The sequence below is a fragment of the Miniopterus natalensis genome, chromosome 18, assembly GCF_054644295.1.
Source record: "Miniopterus natalensis isolate mMinNat1 chromosome 18, mMinNat1.hap1, whole genome shotgun sequence".
In the NCBI taxonomy this organism is placed as follows: Eukaryota; Metazoa; Chordata; class Mammalia; order Chiroptera; family Miniopteridae; genus Miniopterus; species Miniopterus natalensis.
In genome coordinates this window covers 42,067,127-42,088,903 of record NC_142098.1, presented here as the reverse complement: position 1 = coordinate 42,088,903, position 21,777 = coordinate 42,067,127, and the positions used below count along the sequence as shown (strand labels likewise).

General features: G+C 45.8%; 2 protein-coding genes and 1 non-coding gene across 7 annotated transcripts in view; 2 read left to right on the top strand and 1 right to left on the bottom strand.

Moving 5' to 3' along the window:
* The window catches only part of LOC107539421 (uncharacterized), a 34,441-nt gene extending 19,002 nt beyond the window's left edge, over positions 1 to 15,439 (top strand). The window contains exons 1-6 of one of the 5 annotated variants that reach the window (XM_087827007.1): positions 2,932 to 3,173; positions 3,562 to 3,729; positions 8,240 to 8,319; positions 8,724 to 8,973; positions 11,069 to 11,195; positions 12,141 to 15,439. In XM_087827007.1, the coding sequence (XP_087683133.1) occupies positions 8,881 to 8,973; positions 11,069 to 11,195; positions 12,141 to 13,450 (1,530 nt within the window). In that variant the 5' untranslated portion in view covers positions 2,932 to 3,173; positions 3,562 to 3,729; positions 8,240 to 8,319; positions 8,724 to 8,880 and the 3' untranslated portion in view covers positions 13,451 to 15,439. The other 4 variants (XM_087827005.1, XM_016215912.2, XM_016215913.2 and 1 more) reach the window with 4 other exon arrangements.
* LOC148091155 (U6 spliceosomal RNA) lies at positions 10,499 to 10,605 on the top strand. The gene has a single exon (XR_015716065.1). It is a non-coding gene; the product is annotated as a U6 spliceosomal RNA (small nuclear RNA).
* Positions 15,440 to 19,632: 4,193 nt separating the features above from the next.
* Positions 19,633 to 20,601, bottom strand: VN1R1 (vomeronasal 1 receptor 1). Its single transcript, XM_087827013.1, has one exon. It carries the CDS (start codon positions 20,599 to 20,601, stop codon positions 19,708 to 19,710), a length of 894 nt encoding a protein of 297 aa, XP_087683139.1. The 3' UTR covers positions 19,633 to 19,707.
* Between the last annotated feature and the right edge of the window lie 1,176 nt (positions 20,602 to 21,777).

Genomic DNA, 21,777 nt, shown 5'->3' with positions numbered 1-21,777 from the left:
AGCTATTTATGCCACTTGCTTTGAATAATTACCTAAATATGTTAATAAGTTTCAGAGACTTGCATCTCAAAACTTTTTTTCATACAACCTGTTTCTCACGAAGAACTGTATCTGCTATCAATGGAAAATGATAATTACCAGAAAGGAGATCATAGCTTTAAGGTGCCCCCTTTATCTCCGTGTTCAGGTGCTCCCTTTGCACAAGTGCTGTGACTGAAAGTTGCATCCACTGACCCATACCAAAATACTATTAAGATGCTCTACATTTGAGATTTCTGTTCATAAAAAGGAAAAAGTACAGCCCTAGCCATTTGCTTAGTGGTTAGAGCCTCTGCCCTAGGACTGAAGGATCCCTGGTTCGATTTTGGCCAAGGACATGTACCTAGGTTTCAGGCTCAACCCCCGGTCCAGGTTGGGGCACTTGCAGTAGGCAACCAATCAATGTGTCTCTCTCACATCAATGTTTCTCTCTCCCACTCTGAAAAGCCATGGAAAAAATTTCCTCGAGTGAGAATTAGAAAAAAAAAAGTATGGTCGATCCTCTGCATCGTACTGTGGGTTTTACATTCTTGTATTCAGCTCAGAATGGAAAATATTCTAAAATGAATGTTATGTTCCTGGCGTGTACTATGTAGTTAGGCCTACCATGGTTGCATGGTTGTGTATGTACCAAACACGAACAGACTATTTTCTTGCCTTTATTCCCTAAAAATACAATATGAAGACTTTTTACATATCATTTTTATTGTATTACATATTATATGTAAACTAGAGGTCATTTAAAGTATACATGATGCCAGGCATGGCTCAGCGGTTGAGCATTGACCAGGCGATCGTGGTTCGATTCCCGGTCAGGGCACATGCCCAGGTTGCGGGCTGTATCCCCAGTTGGGGGCGTGCAGGAGGCAGCCGATCAATGACTCTCTCATCATTGATGTTTTTATCTCTCTCTCTCCCTCTCCTTTCCTCTCTCTGAAATCAATAAAGAAATATTTTTTAAAAAAGGACTTTATTTTAAAAAATAAAGTATACATGAGGATGTATATAGGCTAGGGTATATGGAAATACTATGCCATATTATATAAAAGAGTTGAGCATCCATAGTGGTATCTGCAGGTACCTGGAACCAACTCCTCGTGGACACTGAGGGACAACTGTATATCTTAGTTATGGACTAAGAAATATTTGAATTAAAGTGTTCGTCAATGGTTAGGGCACAATCATTGACTCTACAGGCATGAGAAAGGTTTCTGTGGAAACTAGAGTTAGAACTTGTCAATATTAGAAACGTCCAAAGCTGTAGAGAATTTTTATGAGTTTGTTTGAGCCAAAATTAACGACATACACCTGGGAGCAGGATCGCACATGCTCTCAAGAACAACAGTTTTGCAGTTTCTTTTAAGCAGCTGAAATTAAGGAAGGAATGCAAGGAATCCACGTGGGGTTTGGGGAAAGCAAAGTGGGGATCGGATTACAGGATAGTTAACAAAATTGTGTGAATGATCTCTTGAGGGTTAATCCTTCTTTAGAGGGCTATTAGGGTATTTCAAAGATGTTCTAGATACCCAAGAACAATGAACAGGGCTGCCTTAAAACGTTTCACTGAAAAGGTTTAGACCTCTCCTGGTCAGCCGCACGCTCAGACAGCAGCCCCTCAGCATCTCTGCTCCCTTGCTGTGCAGCCAAGTTTGTCTTATACACAAGAGTAAGTCCCCCTCTTGCATGAAAGTGAAAAAGAAAGGAAAGAAAAGAGAGAAAAAGAGAGAAAGGAAGAAAGAAAAAAATAAAGAATGGGAAGGTTTAGGCTTTGGGCTCAGTACTCTCCAGCTGTGCCCAGTTAATGACCAAATCACCCTGGGAGGTTGCTTTCCATAGAACCCCCATTTCCATGCACAAATTGCTGCTTATTTGCCTAACTCAGACTATCCCTCTGCTTTCTTGACAGCCATGACTGTGTATGGAGTTATTTCGATTGTTCTTGTCCAATTCTATTAAAGCAAAACAGGGGTATACAACTCAGGCTACACATTTGAAGAGCAGTAAGAATATGTCCAGCTTTGGCTGGCCTACATTATCTGAAGAATTTTTGTGACTTTATTTGAGCCAGACTGTCCACATATGTCAGGAAGACACTCTCAAAGGATTGTGATGATGCTCCTGAGAGTGGCCATTTGGCACCTCGTTTTAAACGTTACAGTCTAAAGAGGAGACATAAGTGGGTTACATGGACTCCGTTGGTGCTGGATTAGGGAGGCGGGAGCAAGCCAAGGGGGGAGGGGGAAACCCCTGGGACTGGATAAAAAGTGAAGTGGCAGACACCTCTTTTATTTAGGTGGGTGCTGGGTAGGTAACGGTCTACCCTTAATGACAGTGAGGGGCTGTGTGATCTCTTGGATTTGAGTCCCTGCAGGGACAAGAAAAGTGGAAATGAGTTCCCAGGGAGGCGCTGAACTCATTTAAGGTACTCCCAGCATGTGAAGTGCAAATTACACAGAGCTACTAACAAGGTGCGCGGACTGATCCAAAGGCGGCGGCGGCACCGGCTCCGGCGGAACAGCGAGGGGTGGACTACGGCCTGCGCGCTGCATTTTGATCCGTGCCCTTCGCGGGGGCATCAAGTAGTATGTTTGGCTCCTGGGAACTAGCTGAACTTCTTGGAGTTTGCGATAATGAACCCAAACATTTGGGCGAACAGGGGCAGGCCACGCACAGCTCTCCCCGGAGGCCTGAGTTCTGCTCTACGAAGGGACGGAGACTGTCCGCAGCCCTCGGACCGCCGACGCCGTCTCCTGGAGCCCCAGCGCCCGCAGCAGCCCGCGGGAACTACAGTACCCCGTGTGCTCTGCGTTGAGTGGCAGCTAAGCTGGGCCAATGAGGGCTCGGGTCCGAGGCGTTTCCGTGTGTGGTGTCGAGCGCGGGGCGGGACTTCCGGCGTCCTCCTCCCCGGCGGTCATTTTGGCTGCTTGGGTGTGTTCCTCCCGGGGGCGGGCGTGGGGCTAGGTGAACGAGACTGGGAAGAGGTCAGGCGGGGTCGTGGCCGCCTCACAAAGGCGAGTCTGACCCTCGGCCGCGGCGCCGCCCGACACAGCGGCACCGGGACCGAGAGACGAGCCGTCGTCCCGCTCCGCCCCCAGGCCCGGATGGCGGCGGCCGCGCCGAGGCGCCCGGCTGAGGTGAGCGCGCGTCCCGCGGGCCTCCCTGCCTCGCCCGCCCAGCCCTGCCGCCCGCCAGGCTCGGCGTGCGGGACCCGGAGGCGCTCGTAGGTGGGCCCTGCTCGGGGTCGCGGCTGCAGCAGTCGCCGTCCCGCGCGGGGGGGACCAGGGGCGGGGCGGCGGGTGCCGACGCCCGGGGGCGTGAGGAGCCGGAGGGGCCCGGACCGCTGGGCGCGGGGCGTGCGAGGCCGCGTGGCGGCGGGGTCAGCCCGGAAGGCGGGCCGCGCGTCCCACCTGCCCGCTGTGGAAGCCGGGCGGGAGCTGTTTTACTTATTTATCTTACGTGTTGACTTTAGAGAGAGGGGAAGGGAGGGGAACACGGATTCGTTCCCCTTTTCGATGCATTCAGGCGTGGTTCTTGGACGCGCCCTGACCAGGTGGAATCCGCGCCGTTGGTGTATCAGGATATCTATCTACCCCGCTGAGCTCTCGGGCCAGGATGGATTTTAAACAAAGGAGGGACACGAACTACATTAGGGTTTTACAAGTTTCCCAGAGGCTGTTCAGCGGAAGGAAGGTAATGAAAACATCGAGACACCAGGCGTTTAAATCTTTGTTCAGGGACACAGAGCCAGTAAGGTGAGACACTGAGGCACAGAGGTTAGACAGCCAGCCCTTGTCTACCTGGCTCAAGGGCCAGGTACGAACCCATTTAAACCTGGCGTGGTTGTATTTTATTTTCCTTCCTGGCACCCGATGTACAGAGGTGTGGAAAGGTTATCCTAGGGCCCGGATGTAAAACTGCTTAGAGGTAAAGCTGAGCTGGGAGCATTCAGGATGGATAGGGCTCCTTTCAGATGGGAACTCAGCAGAAGGACAGGATTCAGGGCTGGAATGACTTGCGAGAAGCTGGTTATCTATTCTGGGACATTTGATCAGAGGAGGCAGATGACCTTACTCAGGTCCTAGGCTCCATCGTTGCACAGTGAAGAGTGTATTGTGAGGGTAAAGGAAGCGGAAGGAAACCAGGGTGGAGACTACTGCAGTAATTCAGTACAGGGTTCATGGAACCAGAGACGTGGCTTAGGAGAAGTGGCCGGATTCTGGATGTGTTTTTGTTAAGGAACAACTAGATTTCCTAATGTGGAAGGAAAGTGTCTTTGGGTGCTTCTGTTGCTATAACAAAACACCATAATCTAGGTGACTAATAAATAGCAGGAATTTTTCACAGTTCTGGGGGCTAGAAGATGAGGGATTTTTGAAATTAAAAACTTTGATTTTCAAATGACTTAAAAATGAAAAGGCAGAGACCATAACACATTTGCAAAATATTTCCAACCGAGAACATGTATCTCAAATTTTATATAATTTGTTGTAACAGAAATAATAACCTTACTATACCAGTTTCACATATTAAAATTATACCCAATTAAAATAGTACATTATTGGTTTACTTAGGACTGCCAGCTTTCGGAAATAAAAATGCAGAAGATGCCCTAGCCTGTTCGGCTCTGTGGTTAGAGTGTTGGCCCTCGAACTGAACGGTCGTGGGTTCAATTCCTGGTCAAGGGCATGTGCCTGGGTTGCAGGTTTAAACCCCAGTCCCGGATGGGGGGTGTGTGGGGGAGGCAACCAATCAATGTGTCTCTCTCACATTGATGTTTCTCGCTCCCTCTCCCTCTGCCTCCATCTCTTCCACTGTCTCTAAAAATCAATGGAAAAATTATCCTAGGATGAGTGTGTTAACCAAAAGGAAAAAAAAAAAGGTTATTTAGCATGCCAGGAAGTAAGATCTCAAATGCTGTCTCAAGATATCTTTTTATTTCTACCTTGATCTTGTTGCTAAGCCACTCGTTGTTTAGTAACATTGTTTATGCTCCATGTGTTTGTGTTTTCAGGTTTCTTATACCATTGTGATCAGAGAATATGGTTGATGTGATTTCTGTCTTCTTAAATTTGTTGAGACTTGTTTTGTAGCCTACCGTGTTCTATATGCGCTTAAAAAACATGTATAGTCTGCTGCTTTGGGGATAACATGTTCTAAAAATATCAATTAAATTAATGTAGTCTAATGTGTCATTTGAGGCTGCTGTTTCCTTGTTGATTTACTGTCTGTATGATCTAATTGGTGTCAGTGGGGTCTTAAAGTCCCCTACTATGACTGTATTACTGTCAGTCTCTCCTTTATGTCTGACAATATTTGCTTTATATACTTAGGTGTGCCTGTGTTGTGTGTAAATGTTTACAATGGTTATTATATCCTCTTGTTGGGTTCATTCCTTTATCATTATGTATCCTTTTTTGTTTCTTGTTTTACAGCTTTTGTTTCAAAGTCTATTTTGTCTGATAGAAGTATTGCTACCCCAGCTTTTTGTTGTTCTATTTTCATAAATAATATTTTGCATCCAGTCTTTCTACCTGAAGTGGGTCTTGTTTTCTTCTTGGTTTAGTCACCCTGTGTCCTTTGATTGGAGCATTTAATCCATTTACATTTAAAGTAATTATTGATAGATATATTGTTATTGCCATTTTATTTATATTTTTTCTTTTTAAAAATTTTTTTTTATGGATTGATTTTAGAGAGGAAGGGGGAGAGGAAAACATCGATTTGTTGTCCCACTTATTTATGCATTTATTGGTTGATTCTTGTATGTACCCTGATCGGGGATCAAACCCGAAACCTTGGTATACCAGGACAACGCTCTCACCAATTTAGCTACCTGACCAGGGCTTTTTTTTCTTTTCTTAAAGAAGTCCCTTTAACATTTCTTGTAATACTGGTTTGGTGGTGCCGAGCTCCTTTGGGAAGCCCTTTATCTCTCCTAAGATTCTAAATGGTTTATAAGTCCTTGCTTTTCATTAGTTTGACTATCTGGTGCCAAGTCCTTCTGGCCTGCAAAGTTTCTGTTGAGAAATCAGCTGACAGTATTATGGGAGCTCCCTTGTAGGTAACTGTCTTTCTCTTGCTGCTTTTAAGCTTTTCTCTTTGTCCTTAATCTTTCGTACACACTGTGCTCTGTGAACTGGTATGCTTATTTTCTTTGCCAAATTAAGGGACTTTTTCATCATAAACCTTCAACTAGGTTTTCAGTCCTTTGTGCTCCTGGCACCTCTATTATGCAAATGTTGGTATGCTTTATATTGTTCCAGAGGCCCCTTAAACTGTTTCTGTTTTTTTCTTTTCTTGCTGTTCCGTTAGGGTGTTTTCCTCTGCCTGGTCTCCAAATCGCTCATTTGATTCCCTGCTTCGTGTAATCTACCCTTGAGTCCATCAGACGTGTTCATTTCAGACTGGTTCTCTTTTAGGGTAGAAGTGCTCACTGATTTCATTTACTCTTCTCCTAAGTTCATTGAGCATCCTTATAACCAGTGGTGTTTTTTTCCATTATTATCATTATTTTTTTTAATTAATTTTTTTGTTAATCTAAACCCAAAGATATTTTTTCCATTGATCTTTAGAGAGAGTGGGAGGGAGGGGGAAGGGAGAGAGAGAGACAGAGAAACATTAGTATGAGAGAGACACATTGATTAGTTGCCTCCCACATATGCCCCAACCAGGTTAGTATTCCAACCTGGAACCCAGGTAGGTACCTTGACTGGAAATCGAACCCATGACCCTTGGGTGAGTGGGCCAGTGCTCAAACCACAGAGCCACTCTGGCCAGGGCTATAACTAGTGTTTTGAACTGTGTGTCTGATAGATTGCATGCCTCCATTTTGTTTAGTTCTTTTATTTGGGGCATGTTTCTTTGTTTTGGCTGCATGTCTTTGTTTCTATAGATCTTCTGTGTCTTGGCAGGGTGGCTTTAGGTAGATGTTTTGTGGGGCTCAGTTGTGCAGTCTTCCTTCCTGATCACTTAAACTGGGTGCTCCAGGAGCATCCCATGTGTGAGTTGTGTGTGCCCTTCTTTTGTAGTTGAGCCTGGATTGCTGTTGGCACTTCAGTGGGTGGGATTGGTCCTGACTACATTGTACACTGTTGAGTGGGGGTTTATCCCGAGGAGCAGGATTTACTTTAGTGGGGCTCTGGTGCCTATCGAGTCCACCCATTGGGTTTGTCACTTATGCCAATTCGGTGGTACTCTGGTGTGGTTCTGGGGCCTCTTGGGAGGGCCTCCAGTGGAGGCCAGGGTCAGCTCCTGCCTGATAGGAGCTACAAAGTGATCTCCACAAAGTGCAAAGTGGAGGCACCTGAGAGAGGCTATGCTGAGAACTTAGGCTGGCTTGGGGATGCTTAGCAAGAAGTGCAGGTCATGCCGAGGCTAGCCGCTGCTTGTTTGGAGTTTTGTGTACCGTTGAGAGATTTGAGATGACTTTTTTAAATGTTTAATGTGACACAAGTTTACATCCCCTTCTATAAAAAAGCTAACTATGCATGATATTCTGATAATTTTTTTAATGTAAGATTATGATCTGCCGGTTCAGCCTTATGCAAAATTTATTGAGCATGTCTAGTACCATGATGGTACAGGATTTATTCTAATCTACAGAAAACAGCTTTGTAATTATAAAGGAATTTGTTGTGTGAGTCGAGCCATTTTCTGGTGTGATGATAGTGGACTCTCTGTTCTGTCATCACATTCCTCTCATTCAAATACAGTCAGCCTCTGAACATGCTTAAAATTGGATACTTCCTCATTCACACAGGGATTGGGGTTCTTGGAAATTCCTCACTTTTTTTTATAACAATAACAAAAAGGGGGCAGGTGTTGAAACCCAAAGACATGGGGCCCTTGGTAGCAACTTGCTGACAAATGATTGTTTTTCTAAAGGGAGGTTTGCTGGATGTTACCTCATCTTCTGTTTTGCGCAGAATGGGCATGGGCTTTCCCCCAGCAAGACTTGCCCCCTGAGTATGTACTAGGTCATTAGTTTTGTCCCAGTACCTCAGCTCCTGCTCTTTCCTCCACTGGATCCTGAAACTCTTGGTGTATTTACTGACATTTTTATGAGAGTGACACGCACATTTCCCTGGGATATTCCAGATAGAATGGAGAGGTTCAGGAAATATTGTCAAAATCTGTGATTTTTGTGTAATGTGTTTGGCCTTGTGTGGGCTAATGGCTTTGTTGTCTTTGTGCTCGACAGATTTAAAAGGTGAGTGCTGCACAATCAGCACTGGACTGCATTCCAGCCTTCCTAGGAAACCAGGCACCATCCTGACCCTGGTCAGCACATGTGGCTCCTTTCCTCATTCATTTTTGTTGTATCCTGTGGGGGAGGAAGAAACTCTCCCTACCCTCAAGGTTCTTTTGGCTGGTCTAGTAATGAAATAGAAATAATAGACAAAGGCTCAGCTTCAGAAGCCATAGAAGCTAGTGAGTTTAGTTGGTGTCAGTGACTATGTGATTATAAAATTGGATAATATAAAAGTTGGGGGAATGGGGGGGTTCCTGAAATAATAGTAGCTTCTGGCTACTTCCTGGAGTCTTAAATAATGTCTCTAAACACATAAGCAATTAGTTACAGGCAGCTCCCTCAGAATGTGGGCATGGCCCCTTTAAGAAAGAGTCACCTGCCCTGGCCTTACAGCCAGGACACCCCTCTCACTGCTGCTTTTCCTCTGTTCCAGGAAGTTCCACTGTGGGCCGCCTGACTTGAAGGCCTCTGGAGCTGTGAGAACGCCATCACCCCAAGGACCCTGTGTGGAGTGGCATCTGTGTAGAGCCAATGAAGGTCCAGGACTGCCAGCATCCTCCTTGTGGCCGCTCCTTGTTCAGAGATTCCAGATGCGACGACCAGGCACAGAAGGCGGGACAGGAGCTGTTGTCCTTGTTGCACAGAGTACAATGGCAGTGGCTGCACTGAGGGGCCCAGCTGAGGTGAGTGCACAACCCCCGCCCATGCCCTAAACCCTAAAGCCCCAGGTGCAGGGCATCGGTCATGTCCTGCAGCCCAGACCCCAGCGCCCAGGACAATGGTGACACCTCACAGGGGCCAACCATGCAAAGACGTGGAGCTAGGACTGACCCAGGAAGATTTGGGAACCTGAGGTTCACCTTCTCCCCTTAGGGAGCAGAGAGTGTGAGCTGGAGTGACACTGGGAAATAACAGGCTGAGGGTCCTGGGAGTCGGGGGAATGCACCAAAGGGGAAACAGTATCTGAGTTGGGGATAAAAGCTTGCCAAGAGGCTCTTTACAGGAAGAACAGAGTAAAGAGGGTTGATGACAGTGAGGAGGCACAGGGAGGTTGAGTTAAGAGTCAGCACTGAGGATTGAATCTCAAAGTGTAGACAGTTGGCATGAGGTCTCCTGACACCGTGAATGAGCAGGTGAGCTCCACCACGATTGCCTCTGCCCCTACTCTCTGCCCACTGATTTGTGTAACTCGATACATGTTAGGGGAGGGGTGTCCTGGTGCTCTTCATCTGCCATTCTCTGAGCCCCTGGAGAAGCATCAAACCCAGGCTGGCTGTATGGAGGCATTTCTAGGCACAGGACCAGTATGTGCAAAATGGTGGGAACAGAGAGATGAGTAAAGTGGTGGTGGTCTTACCCATGAAAAAGCCTGGGAAGATTGGGGAGGAAGCTGCCATAAAGTCCAGGTGAGATGAATGTAAAATGTAGCCATGGAGGAGGGAGAAGTTTTTGGAGAGTAAGGAACAGAATGGGAGGAGTCAGGGATGACCACCCTACGGATCCTATCTTAGTACCTAGGGGTATGAGAGCTCCCTTAACTGGACTGGAGCAGTCGGTACTGGGAGTAATTTCGGTCAAGAAAATACTCAGTGGAGGCAGCTGGACTACAAATTTGAGGTGAGGTTCAGCATTAGACACCTACTGTGTGTACTGGAAGAGAGCTGTGTGTGTCACAGGACGGGGAATTTGGCTGGTATGTTATTAACAGTCTGGGAAGGAGAGGGTCAGTGTGAAGTCTGGGTCTCTTTCTGGGCACCTGGTTGGAGGGAATGGTCAAACACAGGTGAGGGCGGGGAAGAGGGTGATCTAGCAGGTGGCCAATGCCTCCAAGGGAAGAATGGACAGAAGATACAGAAAGCTAGAAGTAGTTAAGGCAAGGTGACCGACCTAAAGGTCATTCTTGACTCACCAGAACTTTAATGCAGTTTTTCATGGAGCTGGGGGTTTTTTACTCAGGCCGTTAGATGTGCTCGTTTGTGAGGTAAGGGGCTGAATTGTGTCCCCCTAAAGTTTATGTTAAAGTACTTCATCCCTAGTACCTCAGGACGTGGCTATAGTTGGCGATAGGGTTCTTAAGGTGGTAATTACGTTAAAATGAGGTAATAGGTGGGCTCTACTACAATATGACAGGGTACTTTGTTATGATAGCCCCTAGCAAAGCAGCATAGCTAAGGAGCAAATGAGGGAAGGTGTAAAGAAAAGGGCTGAGTGCTCGCTTTGGCAGCACATGCACTAAAATTGGAACAATACAGAGTAGATTAGCATGGCCCCTGGAAAGAAAGAAAGGACCGACTGGTGAGGGAACATCGGCACAACACAGGAATAGAAGACCATGGGTATGTGCGACGGGGCTGAGGGTGAAGCAAGGGTCCCAAGCAGACAGGGCCTTCACAGTGGACTTCGGGTCCGTCAGGTCTGTAGTAGCACTAGGTCCTGTTTGTGCCAAGCACTCTTGATGCCATGTGGTGGGTAACAGGTGCTAGAGAAGTGCACATGAGGGTGCATTTGAGCCAATGCCCCCAGGTCCTTGGCATTAGAGACTTAAGTCAAGGTTGAGGGTACATTTAGGTGTACCTGGGAGGTATACTATGGAGGATATTTTAGGGAAATTGCGTGGCTCAGGGTGGCTGGTGAGTATGTGTGTTTGGGCCGCCTCCTGATGAAGAAGGCTTGGTATCTCCTCTGAGTTGGGATGCTTGAGGCAGATGTGTGGGGAGATGGATTGCAGGGCCTTGGCAGAGGAGTTGTTTGTAGTTTCATCTCTCCATCTCATGGCAGGGCCGTGTGACCTTTGAGGATGTGGTTGTGTACTTCTCCTGGGAGGAATGGGGGCTCCTGGATGAGACGCAGCGATGCCTCTACCATGACGTGATGCTGGAGAACTTTGCCCTTGTGACCTCATTGGGTAAGTCCTCATACCCACCCCAGTGCATGGCCTAGATTCCATATCTTTAAATTACAGTTGGCATTCAACATTATTGTATTAGTTTCAGACAATACTTGACAGTGTGTTTCCCCTGCTATTTCCAGTACCCAGCTGGAGACTCCATCTTTGCTTTTTCTCCCAGGGCTACACTGCTCTTCTCACATTTGCACTTATTTCCCAGTCCCTGGCCAGATAGACTGATCCTAAACCTAGAGCCCAAAATGTGTTGCCCCAGTTTACCTTGCCTGCCCTCCCCCAGCTGGGACATTGTCCAGGCCATTCTCCCTACCTTTCATTTTTCCCCACCTATGCCAGCACGTGCTGTCACTGGTATGTCCCAAGGGCTGTTCTTTCAAGATTTGTCTGAGGTTCTTTTTGTAACATTTAGTTGTTTCCTGTTGTCTGCTATGTGCAGAATTGCTCTGGGCCAGTGCTAGTTCCTCACCTGTTTCCTTAGGGCTTCTGTCATCCAGGTTCCACACAGTTGTTCACCTGGGGTTTAGGAAGAAGAGTCCTGGGAGCCTCACAGGATGGACATGACGATGAAAGGCAGCTGGGGCAGCACATAGCAGGAGGGTGTGCTCAGATCACACCAGGAACCTGTCCTATGCCCATTTCGTGTCTGCCTGCCCTTCCCCATTCTTGAGATTTCCCCCAGTTCTCATTTCTACCCTGATTCTGTTCCTCGGTTGCATCACACTTGCTGCAAGGATTGCACATGTCTTTAAAACAATCTCTCAAGGCCATAAGGAAGAGGAATCAATTGGGAACCCCCCCTTAATTCTTGGGGCTTCTAGAGTCCCAGGATTAGTACAAAACAGTCCACTGAATTCGATTCTTTGGTGTCCCTCACACGCGTCTGTGATGAGTCTGCTCCCACCCCGCAGAGTCAGCATGCACTCACCAGCCTTTCTGTGTCCTCAGGTTGCTGGTACGGAATGGAGGAAGAGGCAGCACTGTCTGTGCAGAGTGTTTCTATAGCAGAAACGTCACTGGGCCAGAATCCAAGTCTAGACCCAGCCATTCAAGAGACTCAACCCTGTGAGAAGTGTGTCCTGGTCAGGGGAGATGTTTTGTACCTGACAGGATACCCAGGATCACATTCTCGCCAGAAGTCACACACCTGTGAGCCCTGTGGAAGACAACCCTGTCTTAGCCCAGACCTGCACGAGAAGCCCGATGAAGAGAAGCTGCTCTGGAGGGACATGGACACAGCCTCATTTATGACAGGCTGCAAGTTCCACATGTCAGGGAAGCCCTTTACCTTCACTTGTGGGGCAGTCAGGAAGGACTTCCTGGCCATGTTGAGCCTTCTCCAGCATCAAGCCACTCTCAGAGTGGCAAAGTCACCCAGCAATTTCCAGTGTGGGGATGAGGAGGCCTTTCACAGCGGGAGGAGTCATTACATGGACAGTGACTATGGGAAACCACTCAGTTACGAATACAGACTCCTTCAGCATCCGCAGCTTCACCCTCAAAGTCATTATGACTGTGATGTATGTGAGAAACCATTTAACCAAAGCTCCCCCATTAGTGATTGCCAGAGACCTGACACGGGAGCAAGGTCTTATGAATGCAACGAATGTGGGAGATCCTTCAGCCAAAGCTACCACCTCATTCAGCACCACAGAATTCACACTGGAGCCAGGCCTTACAAATGCAGTGAGTGTGGAAAAGCCTTCACTTACAAACTCAGGCTTGTTCAGCATCTGCAAATTCACAATAGAGTCAAGCCTTATGAATGTGGGGAGTGTAGGAAATCCTTTAGCTACAGTTCCACTCTCATTAAACACCAGAGGGTGCACACGGGAGCCAGGCCTTATAAGTGTGGGGAGTGTGGGAACTCCTTCAGTCAGAGCTCCAACCTTGTCCAACATCAGAAAATTCACAATGGGGCGAGGCCTTATAAATGCAGTGAATGTGGAAAATCTTTCAGCTACAAGTGCAAACTTGTTCAGCACCTGCGGATTCACACTGGCGAAAGGCCTTATGAATGTGGGGATTGTGGGAGATCTTTCAGCCACAGCTCTACTCTCAATCAACACAGGAGAATTCACACTGGAGCCAGGCCTTATAAGTGTGATGAGTGTGAGAAATCCTTCAGCCAAAAGTCTAACCTCATTCAGCACCAGAGAGTTCACACAGGAGAAAGGCCTTATGAGTGTGGGGAATGTGGGAAATCCTTTAGCCAAAGCTCCCACATCATTCAACACAGAAAACTTCACACCAGATAACCTCACAAATATGCAATGCCTCTGGGGAAACTTGTCAGCCCCCGCTCTGCTGTCATTTCAGCATGACAGCTTAAACCCAGAGATACTTTATCTAAAGATATTAACGTCGTTTGGCCCCAGAAAGTCCACATAGGAGAAAAGCCTGAGACCTCTCTCAGGGAACATGCTACTTTTTGTTAGGAAGCCCTCTGCTTGAAATTGAACTTTATGCTTCAACGTCTACAGTAGGGAGATTCTCCCCCATGAATTCTGGGTGCGTGGGAAGCTTTTGTTTCTACCCTGCCAGTTCCCTTTGCCTGAATTCATGCCCCTGCCACAAGCCATCTCTCACTTCTGCCAACCACCTTGAGGTTCCTCAGATGTTTCTGAGTTGAGGAAGGGAGACTCATTCTCCTTTCTGACTGATTAGGGCATAATCTGGACCCAGTTTTGTTAGCCAAGATCAGGATGGGTAATGGTATCTTGAAGAAAAGGGTTAGTTTCTTCCACTTATGCTCTAACTCGCATTGCTCCCTAAGGCCTCCTATGAGAGACCGACAGCACCTTTTGGCCCTCATTTTTACCCTGGATATCAGCCCAGAGGAAGAGGGTGAGATTTGTGACAACCTCCAGTGCTTTTGCAAGTATAAATTGGTTCCCTTTCCCAGGGATGTCACATCATATGCTGAGCACTATTGTAAGGAAGCTGTTTCCCAGGTGCTACACAGAGGAATCATGTGCCTTTCATGTCTCGAGTTGGGTAGTCTGCTCTTAGTGGTTGTAAGACTGCAGAGGCTGGGCTGAAACCATAATTTGTTTCAAAACACAGTGATACTGGGGCATCGAGAGAGGGTGTACCCTCCATGCATGTTCCAGTGACTAAAGGCTGTGTGGGGATGAGTGTCCAGTGAGTGAGGCCATTGTCAGCAAGTATAGCTTTGGTTATTTGGTTATTATAGTGGTGTCAGAACACGTTGCTATTCCATCTGAACATGTTGCACAGGCAAGGAAATGAAAATAGGAGTGAGAGACCAGGGATGTAGCAGTTTTTGTGTCCCAGCCAAGTAACTGTCAGGAAAACTGGCAAATAAGGTCATTTCTATTTCCAGGCCGAGCTGTGCTTCCCAAAGAATGCGTGTGAAAAACAATGCAGGGGGATCCAGATTTATCATTTGAACAATTTTTATACATTGACGTGCTATGGGACTACACCTTTTAGTTGTTTAGTGTTGGCATGTATCCACGAAACTTATCAAAATCATAATGAACAGTTGTCTCATTCTTAGGCCGTTTTTATTTTTTAAAAACCTACCTTTATTTTATTTATTTTTTGTTAACCCTCACCGAGGATATTTTTCCTTTTTTTAGGGGAGAATGGAAGGGAGGGGGAGAGACAGAAACATCGATGTGAGAGAGACACATTGATCTGGCTGCCTCCCACATTTCCCCAACCAGGTATTGAGGCTGCAGCTGAGGTACATGCCCTTGACCCAAATCGAACCCATGGCCCTTCAGTTTGTGGGCTGATGCTCTAACCACTGAGCCAAACTGGCCAGGGCACCTTGTGCCCTTTTTTAATATCTCCCTCTGCCCTCAGCAAGAGGGATTGGTGCTAGTGTCTTTCATGGGTTTTGTGTTTTATAGAATTTTATATGATTTAAGTCATGAGTTCTCAAAGGTTTTATGTTTCAATTTCCTTCATGCTCATATTTTGAGGCTTATAGACGTCAATCACACTTCTGTGAAATACTTGATCTTTTTATTGAACAGTATTCTCGATGAATTTAAGTCTGTCAGCAGAGGACGTTTGACTATCAGTGTAAATGCGTCTCATCCATGAAGTCAGCTATTCCACCTGCTCACCCTATGAGAAGCAGTTGTTGCTCTGAATTCCCACTTTTCTCCAAAACAACCCCTCCCAACTTTCTTTTTGCCCCCATAACATTCCTCTCCTTCCTGAATTACAGCTCTTTGCTGCTCCTGAATAAACACACACTTTGCTGGTAAAAATGACTTACTATTAATGTCAGCATTATACACATTAAGACAACAAAAGCCCATGAGAGGAGAGGGGTAAGTGGAATTGTGAGGTGGCCCAGTTAATACTTCCCAATAGTTACTTTGATTTTGTAGGTGTCAAATACGTCATTTCCAAGGAGTGTAGAAATAATGCTGTACCAAAGACTGCACACTGTTCACCAAAATTTAAGATTCACTTCAGACGACATGGAACTGTAGTTTCTGCAGTTGGCAACCAGATATGCCGTCTGGTTCTTAAGAGACCTTTAAAAGTGGGCTCATTCCAATGCAGGGCCACAAAAGTTCTGCGTTATCTTCATCACTACCTCCCTCTGATCCAGTGGGTAAGTTGCATTCTGTGTTAACCTGTGGTCTCAGTGGTCACCATGACTACCACCGAAAGTTGATAGAGCAGATTTCTAAGTGGGTTGCTGCCAGGAGGGGCTGCAATCAGATTCTGGAACAGTCTCCAAAGCCTCCGGGCGGGGGGCAGGCTGACATAGTTGATTTTGAGAACTGAAAGCATTTCCTCCCCACTGGTGGGGGTGGGTGGGTTCAACATCCATTGACTTGTATTAGCACTAGAATTATGTCAGCCCAGTCCAAGAGATCCATAACTGGCTGAAAATGAGTGCTTGTTCCAGCAGCATGTACTTAGACATGTCCTGCTTCAACTTTGACGTGTCAGCCAGTGCGGCAGAGGCTGCACAGCTGTGAGGTAAGCCCTGGGGCAAGGCAGCCCCCCTGCAGCTGCCAGCGAGATAGCTCTGCTCCACCTGCTCTGGTGCAGTGTTAGTTTTGTTGTTTCAACCTCAGCTGGAAAACATCTCCATTAGAAAGGGTTAAAGTGATGTGGATACGTTTGCACAGCTACTATTGGGTGGGGAAAGCCTCAGTCCTATTGGTGGAAGCAATTTTAGGGACTTCTTTATAAGGGCTGCTCAAATGGCAGGGACAGTGCAGGAAGTTCAGTGCAGGCTTCCCTCTAAACACACTTTGCGTGAGAGGCCCCTGTGGGGAAAAGACTGCTGAAGGCTCTGCTTTTAAATTTGGTCCCAGTCAGTCACTAGGCTCCCTTGGTATTTTTCCTGGGTTCCACAGAGACAAGCTGGTGCTCCTGGACAGATGGGCCTGGTAAGAGTGCAGGGAGCCAGTGGGCACATTGGTTGGCAACATCATGCCATCTAGTGAGGGGCACATACCATTGAGGCCATAACACTCTTGGAGGGGGTCCCCCCAAGGCCCAGGTGCCTCATTTGTCAAACTGCAAAACCACACCACCAGCTAGACAGAACCAGAGAGGTGCCAGGGAGCCTCAGAGGCCAGGACACAACCAAAAGGCCTTAGCACAGGTGGCCCCAATGATTTGGCATCACTGACGGCTGCACACACACTGGCATCCTTTGCTGCTTGCTGGTTCTATGGGATGCTGCTGGGTTTGAGACATTTCACCCTGGGACGTTAGGGATTGTGGCAGCTAGGAATTGCCCTGGGGAGAAATGGTAGTGTGTGCATGTGCATGCTTGGCATGCCACCGGGAGGGTACTGGGAAAGGCCTCAGACCTGGAGCCTCCAGAGCCCACTGTGGGTGTTCCATCCACTCATTCCCACCCACCCTGTCCGCTCCAGAGTCATTTTCTGGGGACAGGTGCAAATGAGAGTGGGTGGGGAGCCCAACAAAGTGCTCAAGCCAAAACCCCCACTCTCCTTCCTTGACCCCTCATGTCACTGCCACCAGGAGATGATGAGTCTTCCTAAATGTGGACTGGTCACGGGGCCCACAAGCTTATGAGGGTCGCCAACCTGAATCCCTCCCCTGAACTCCAGATTTGTGTTCCCAGCTGCCCATTTGCCCCTACCTCCCAGGGTATCTGAAACATGCCTGAGTCCATGGCCAAACACTTAACTCCTGATATCACCTCAGAAAATGACTCCCACCACGGCTTTTCCATTTCAGCTGAGGTCATTTTTCATATGCTCAATGCTAAGGCCAAAAGATGTCATTCCTGATTCTTTTCTTTCACCTTCCAAAACAATCTAGATCCTACAAACGCAGCAGGTGGAGAAACTAACCTCTTATTTTGGGAGCTGGGGCTGTGGCCCAGCCATAAACAAACACCTGGATTGTTGCAGGTGCTTCGACCCTCAGCCTACCATCTGTTCCCCACTCTAGGCAAAGAAAGCCTGTGTGACCTTCAGGTCACTTCCATCTGCTCCAAGGATTCCATGGCTTCTCTCTCTCAAAAACAGGCCCACCTCTCAGCCAACTATTGGGTTACTGACTCCTGCCCTGTGTTCCCCCTTTCCAATAAATACAACGCAGACCTACAGTTCCCTAAATACTTGTGACTAATTCTCACGTCCAGTTGTTTGGATAAGAGACTCCCTATGCCCAAGGTACCTTCAGTCGCCTCATTGCCCGCTGAAGTGGGAATCGCTCCTTATAATTCCTGACTGATTCAGAACCCTGGGCAGGAGAAACCCCGAAAGCCCCAGATCCAAGAACAAAGAATTACAGGATACCACTATTGGCTAGTCTATATCCGTGTGCTGGGACTGGGCGGGGAGGGGGTAGGAATTAGAGCCAGGGAGGTCCTGGGACACTCTCCTGCAGGGCCATAAACACTTCCACCTTGTGAAGTTGTGGGAGAGGTGACCATGGCGGAGTGACAGGTCTTCCATCTTAGCCTTGCCCTGGGGCAGAGTGATCTCAAGCTAACACCTACTCAGACCTCTAATTTACCTAAACTCACAGTTCTAATCTTAGCCAATTAAAAAAATTTTTTTTTACAATCGTCGCCCGAGGATATTTTTTCCATTGCTTTTCAGCGAGAGTGGAAGGGAGGGTGAGAAAGAGAGAAACGTCGATGTGAGAAAGACTGATTTGTTGCCTCCCGCACGCACCCCACCTGGGGCCAGGGATTGACCCAGAACCAGGGTACATGCCCTTGACCAAGAATTGAACCCGAGACCCTTTGGTCTGTGGGCTGGTGCTCTAACCGCTGAGCCAAACCAGCGGGGGCCACCCAGATTAATTTTTAATGCAGACTGTTTACACATTGGAAACATATCCAACTTAACCACATACTGATTTAAAATCTGGTGAAAGTAAGCAACAAGAATAACAAAGTTTCCTCACAGGTAATTGTGTCAAAGTTAATATTTATAGAATATGTACATTTTTATTTAAATAAATAGATTTTATAATTTTGGAATTAAGATATGAAGCCTTATGATTTTGGTACTAAATAAACAGACACTATTGACATTTTGATAGGCATGGTAATTACAGAGATTGGTAAATAATAAACTGGAATAAGTAGCTGGAATATCAGATAATAAAAAATTAGGACATTTAATTTATTAAATAAAACAAATTTATTAAGTAAAATCTTATTAAATGAGGCATTGAAAAGTATACTCAATTTTCTAGACAGAAATAATCAGACCTTGAAACTATATTACTTTAGGATAGGAAAACCTTTTGAAATTTTTGATTTAGGTGAAAATATCTGAGAAAAATAATTTGTAAATTACCTGGGTTCTTAATATTGCCTATTAGAAACTGATGATGTGTTTCCTTTGTAGGCTAATTCATTGTCAACACTTTTAAACTAAAAGAGTTATAGCATTACTAGTAAAAACAAGTAGATTGCTTTAGTTATATTTTAGAAATAATTTGAAATTACGAGCACAGCTCTTTTACCCACCAGATAGAATACCTTGAAGTTCAGGTTTCTCGGCCTGTCCTAAGTGGTCACCCAGAACAACCATCCCCTTCATTTCTGCTGCTCCCATCTCAATACTCCCAACACAAGGGATTCATCCCGCTGCCATGAAGCTGCACATACTTCCTCATGTGGGTCTTTCATGATGATTTTCCCCTTTCAGAAACAGATGAACTCAATGATGCTTGAAAATATATTTAAATAAAGCTAACAGAACACTTTCCAGGAATCTCTCTATAAGGCTCAAAGTGATAGACGTTCCTGGGGCCTTAAACTCAGGAATTTCCCTCCATTACAGTGTTTTAAGTATCCTGGCCTTCACTGAAGAACCTAACAGTTGGAATAAGGAGTCTTTGCTTCATTATAGACACGATGTTCATTTTTAGTAAGATTGCTGCAGACAGGGACGTTACTGCCCTTATTTGCAATAGCATTACACATTCCTTACATTTCAGATGTCCCCAAACATTAACAAAGTTGGAATAATTTTTTAAATGACACTGAGAGGAGACTCATAGAACTACAACCAGATTAGGAAACTGATTTCCTAGCTCTGCAGGCCAAGCAGAGCTGAGAGGCACGGGTATTGCTGCTGATGAGCACAAAGGGGAAGAGTGTTGGAAAAGATGGTTCCATAAACACGAAGCTGTTCAGCACCCACAGGCTGCGCTGTGCAGCTAGAGTCACCCAGATTATCACAATAATGTAGGCTGAATAGAACATTACAAAAGAGCTCATCAGCACCAGGATGGAGCGTGTGGCTCTGGCCTCGTAGGGAGGCCTGGGGGAGAGTCTGCTGCTGCAAATGCGTTGGACTCGCTGCTTGTGTCTGTGCAGAAAAAGAACAAGGAAGCTACCGGCCCAGATCAAAAAGCCCAAATTCATAAAGTGAGGGAAGAAATAAATTACTACAGTTAGTGAGCCTACCAAACTCTCCTGTATGTTCCAGGAACAGAATCCCGAGTTGTTTTTCACACTCCGGTAATTCCCATTCAGTGGGCCATTCGTTAGTATGAGAACACATGAATTTATCAAGAGCTGCAGGATCCAGCAGAGGAAGCAACAGAAGGAAATGAACTTTCGGGATCTAAACTTGAGCTCCATCCATCTCCAAATACTGGGGTTCAGCTTAATGACCTGAAAGCCATAGTAGAGACAGATGGTGCTGAAGGAAACGCCTATGGCCACACTGTGAAAATAGAAGATGCATTTACATCCAGTATCATCCAGGAAATACTTCCATCCAAAAGCCGCCATTGTGTGAGGGATACCTCCGGAGAAAAGAATCAGGAAGTTGGCTGAGACCAGTTGCATGAGAATCAGGTTTGTGGGTTTCACATTATGTCCAGTGAGCAAAGTGGAGTTACAAAGACACAGGAGGGAGATGTTTCCCAGAAGGCCAATTCCTGTCTGAGTAAGAAGCATAATCCCCGTTTCTGAGCCAGAAGAAGGCATCTTCTCAGAAACTAGAGAACATGGGTGTTAAGTGAAGTCATAGGAATAGTTAAAGGAAAGTAAATGTGTCAGAATCACCATGTCCTTCAATTCTAAAAACTTAGTCCCTCCCATATACTTACTTGAAGTGGGTAGTTACAATTTTTGCTGATGTGTACATAGGCAATTCAGTGAAGACCTGGGTATTAAACAGCCTTGGTATAATGTCCAGGGTGAACGCAGGGCCTCAGCAGCACACCCGGGTCCCCTGCAGGTGTGGAGATGAGTGAGGAACGCTCTGTGCACAGATACAATTATTCCCCACAGTATGTTCTCACATGAAAAAGGCAAGATACCGAACATGTGTAAGATTATTTTTTAAGAATTACACATATATAAATGTAGGGGCATAGATCTTGCTGACAGAATAAATGCAGGCTAGGCTTTATGAAGTAGTCTGAGTTACATTTCTGATGTATTGAAATATAAATATATTACATAATTGTTGAAAAACAACAAAATCACATATCATGATCCATAAAATTCAGTTATATGAAAAAATCACCCTAATGGTCTATCCGCATGGTATTCTATGTGCACTTGTAAGAAAAAAGCCAAGTTCCCAAAAAACAGGCATAGATGATGGCAGAAATACCTGAAAAGAAACAGTAAAATGTCGTTCATACCCATATCTTGCAAATTATACTGATATTAATAATTTATGTGGCATTAACACATATAAAAACCTATTAATATAATTGGTAAACAAGACTTTTAGTATAAGACAAAACATGATCTGTGCATGAAATACAACTTTAAATGAAATCTTTACTCCTATAAATTTGGGAAGAAATAATGCATGTAGTATATAATTTTAAAACACATATGTATCCTATTTTCATTGAAAGAGTCTAGACATCATGGTCCACAGTAATGACCATCTAAAGTAAAGTGATATCTAAACATCATTTCTCACTAAAACAAAGAAAAACTTGAAGACAAGTGACACTTGAGTGTGAAGCAAAAAACATCTGAGACCTGCCTAAAATATCTTGTCGAACATAATAGCCACAGGTTTCCTTAAATAAGCCTTTTTTTTTTTAACCCAAACATGGGAGATGGAACAAGCCTTCATTTTCTTTTAATAAATGTTAACATTCTCTTCAT